Source organism: Arachis ipaensis, chromosome B05 (genome assembly GCF_000816755.2).
Source record: "Arachis ipaensis cultivar K30076 chromosome B05, Araip1.1, whole genome shotgun sequence".
NCBI classification, from domain to species: Eukaryota; Viridiplantae; Streptophyta; class Magnoliopsida; order Fabales; family Fabaceae; genus Arachis; species Arachis ipaensis.
The window spans coordinates 147,798,324-147,801,776 of NC_029789.2; the positions used below are offsets into that span (position 1 = coordinate 147,798,324).

Sequence of the window (3,453 nt, forward strand, 5' to 3'; positions counted from 1 at the left end):
TACTGAATTCACCAAAAGCTGAAAAAAATTATATGAATAAATTACCATTTGTATCCATGAAAGATATAAACGCTGACAAATGTATCCATATAAGAATAAAACGACAATTGTACCCACGGAAGATAGCTTCCGTATGCCAAGAATACCCTAATGGACTAATTGTGTAACCAACGTCTGGGTACTCTTGGCACACGGAAGCCATCTTCCGTGGTTATAATTGTCGTTTTATTCTTATATGGGTACATTTATCAGCATCTGTATCTTTTATGAGTACAAATGGTAATTTATTCTAATTATATTATTATCTTAAAATGTATTGTGATTTGTGTGTGTGTGTGAGAGAGAGAGAGAACAAACTATGAAGTCAATGATTGGGGGACCTTGGACTTGGAGTCTTGGACACTTAAAGGTACTTCTGGGCCAATTTTTGGGTCCAATTTTTAAGATAGTGGCTAACAAAAAGCCCAACAATCGGACTAAAATAAAATGCCCCGGACATGAAGGCCCAATATAAAAACCCGAAGATTTTCCATTTCGTCCGCGGAATTCAAATTCCCGCCCCTTCAAAACAATCGAGAAGAGAAAACCATTACCTATTTTCCAGTCCGAGAAGAATTCTCATTTCTCAGAGAAGAACAAAAGAGAAAGAAGTAAACAGAAAAAAAAAAAAAGCATATGACAGGAATCAGAAAAAGTAATAACAGCATGGAGGACGTCGATCGCTTGTTTGCAAACTTCAAGTGCGGTTTATCCCCTCCCGGTACATATTCGCATTCTTATTTTCTGTTTGATTTTCTCGAGGAAATTCAACTAATCTTGGAAAGGACAAAAGAAAGAAAATAAAGAAGAAGAAACTATTTATACGCTTCAAATTTCGATTTGATATGAATTTGATAGTTCCTTTCATGTTGATGCTGCCGAGTATATGACTGTGAGAATGTATTGTTGTTTCAGCATCTGCTCTGAGAGAAAGGAAAAGAAGTAAGAGCAGATCTGAGAATGGCGGTTTGAGGAACGATGAATTGCCGTCACGATCTCCGGCAAGTGGTGGATCAGTTGGCGGAGAACAGAAAACGCCTTCAACATGCAGTAATGCGACAAACTTGCCGTCTTCAATCGAGGCATCATTGATCTGTATTCGCTTCTGTACTTCTACCAGCTCATCACAAGTACAATCATGTCTAGCAAATCTTTCTAATTTGTGGAATATTCTAATAAGATACTAACAGAATAAAGAATAAAAGCTGACTCACACATTCTAGAATAATAAAAGAAAAATGTAGAGTTATTGATCATCTTATTTGGTCTAATAATTGCCTCTATATTTTGTATGCTTCACCGATTACATATCGTTGTGTTGTGTCTTACTTGATGCTAATATAGTGGCTTGAAGTTGAACTCTACACAATTGTATAAGGTTCATCTTTTCTTTCCTTTATTATTTTTGAAATTTTCTTATTGAATCTTTTAATTCATTTAAGCTAACTATCACAATTAGTAGAGTAGCACTGCTCCAAATTTTGTCCGGTTTGCTATTAGGTTACGGATATTTTCTGTTTGAAGTGTAGATAGTGTATCCCCTTCAAGTATTTTTTGTTTGCTTCGTATAGTTCCTGAAGTTTGTATCCACATCTATGCAATTTAGCTCGTAGCAAATTAAATTACCTTGTCTTGAAATTTCAGCTAAAATCTGCAGCAGCTAAAGCAAAATGGTTTAATCCTGGGAAGCAGCTTTCTCCAATTGTATTCTATGGGTCTCCTTGTGGTGTGCCTCCCAAAAAACCAATCCGGTTATGGCGATTGCTACATGAGATTCGTCTTGATCTATCTCAGCAAAATAAATTGATGTCAAGGTTGTTATCCCGGATGCTGGTTCAACCTTTTACTGTGTTCACTTGTTTATTTTTGTTCTTATTTCGCTGTATCAGAATATGATTTGACTCCTGATTTGTATTTGTTTAGGAAGGAAGTTTGGGCTACGTTTCCAAGGCAGGATGAAGCAATGAAGTTTGCCAAAGACCAAGAGGATGTTCATGTTTTCAGCTATCAAGACCACTTCAATGGACAAAGAAGGTTCCTTGTGTCTACGTATACAGAATTCTGGCGAAGGTTGCTTTTCATATGTTTTGTTTCTTATATACTGTATTGTTTGTTACCAAATGACTAATGAGAGAGATTTATCATTTATGTCCCTATATTTTTGCATTACTGATGTATGTACTCTCTATATACTCTCAGGTACAAAAACATGGATTCAAAATTCCGTCATCACTATGAAGTCATTCAAGAGGTAATAAACTTGTTTGTTTCATATTCAATAATTTAACGGGGACAAATGGTAGTGGCATTGCAGTGATATTGGTGCATGAACAATTGAACATATTTACCTTTTCCACCGGTCCTAAAGTTTCTTTGCCTTCAGGGTTTACCATGCCACCTTTATTTTGACTTGGAGTTTGATAAGAGAGTCAACATTGGAAAGGATGGAGATGAGATGGTTGACCTCTTTATATCAGTAGTTCTAGAAGCCTTTCAGGAAAAATATTCAATCCATGGAAATCTTGATTGGATAGTAGAACTTGATTCTTCAACCAAAGGTATGGCTTTTTAGTGAGCTTTTGGTGTATGCTTATATTCCTTTTCTTGCAATGTTCGTGAATTCTTGGTTCTGAGGTTTTCTTATGTTCTTTATAGGTTCACATTTTTTTTATTTTTCACTCAATCTAATACATGGAAGATTTGTGTCTAACTGATCTCCATTGACACTGACACTGACAATTTGGCACTAATTGTTTTACCACTTAATAATCAACAATTAAGATTACATAGTTGAACTTTTGGACTGAGTGACACATTACGCACTTACTATTATAAGTAAAGTTGTTAAGCAACCATGACTTCAGTTCCAATTTTTAACAAATATGATACGAGCCTTATCATCTTTTATCTTATACACAGAGAAGTTCTCTCGTCATCTAATCATTCGCATACCAAAAGTTTCTTTTAAGGATAACTCTCATGCAGGAGCTTTTGTTTCCGAAGTAAGTATGAATACGCAGATCCTGTCTTGGCTAGAGAGAAATTTAGATCTTAATGGTTTCCTATCGATTATTGAGATTTCACTTCTTTCTTTCTCTCACTCTTGCATAAAGTGAGCCGTAGTTTGAATTTAATACAATAAGTATCATTAACGTTGAGTATTTTTTATGACAATGTTTTTGGAATATGCACCTTTCCTATGGTATTTCTTTTGTAGAAAACTAGAAATATCAACTACCAACCTTTGTCACTTCATGATGACGTGTTACCAGATATGCTCAAGAATTCAAAATGCAAGGGAGACAGATAAAAGCTTTGAAAAATTGTTTATTATGAAAGATTCAAGCTGCAATGGATCTACAAGCCATCTTTTTGTGGACACCGCTGTATATACTCGGAATCGTTGTTTCCGCC

General features: G+C 35.4%; 1 protein-coding gene across 1 annotated transcript in view; it reads left to right on the forward strand.

Moving 5' to 3' along the window:
* LOC107641540 (DNA-directed primase/polymerase protein) overlaps positions 526 to 3,453 on the forward strand; it is a 6,448-nt gene continuing 3,520 nt past the window's right edge. The window contains exons 1-8 of the mRNA XM_021103267.1: positions 526 to 760; positions 955 to 1,124; positions 1,684 to 1,853; positions 1,963 to 2,109; positions 2,239 to 2,290; positions 2,423 to 2,597; positions 2,959 to 3,041; positions 3,312 to 3,453. The exon at positions 3,312 to 3,453 is cut by the window's right edge and continues 29 nt beyond it. Coding sequence (XP_020958926.1) covers positions 676 to 760; positions 955 to 1,124; positions 1,684 to 1,853; positions 1,963 to 2,109; positions 2,239 to 2,290; positions 2,423 to 2,597; positions 2,959 to 3,041; positions 3,312 to 3,453 — 1,024 coding nt within the window. The 5' untranslated portion in view covers positions 526 to 675. The remainder of the gene's footprint in view (positions 761 to 954; positions 1,125 to 1,683; positions 1,854 to 1,962; positions 2,110 to 2,238; positions 2,291 to 2,422; positions 2,598 to 2,958; positions 3,042 to 3,311) is intronic.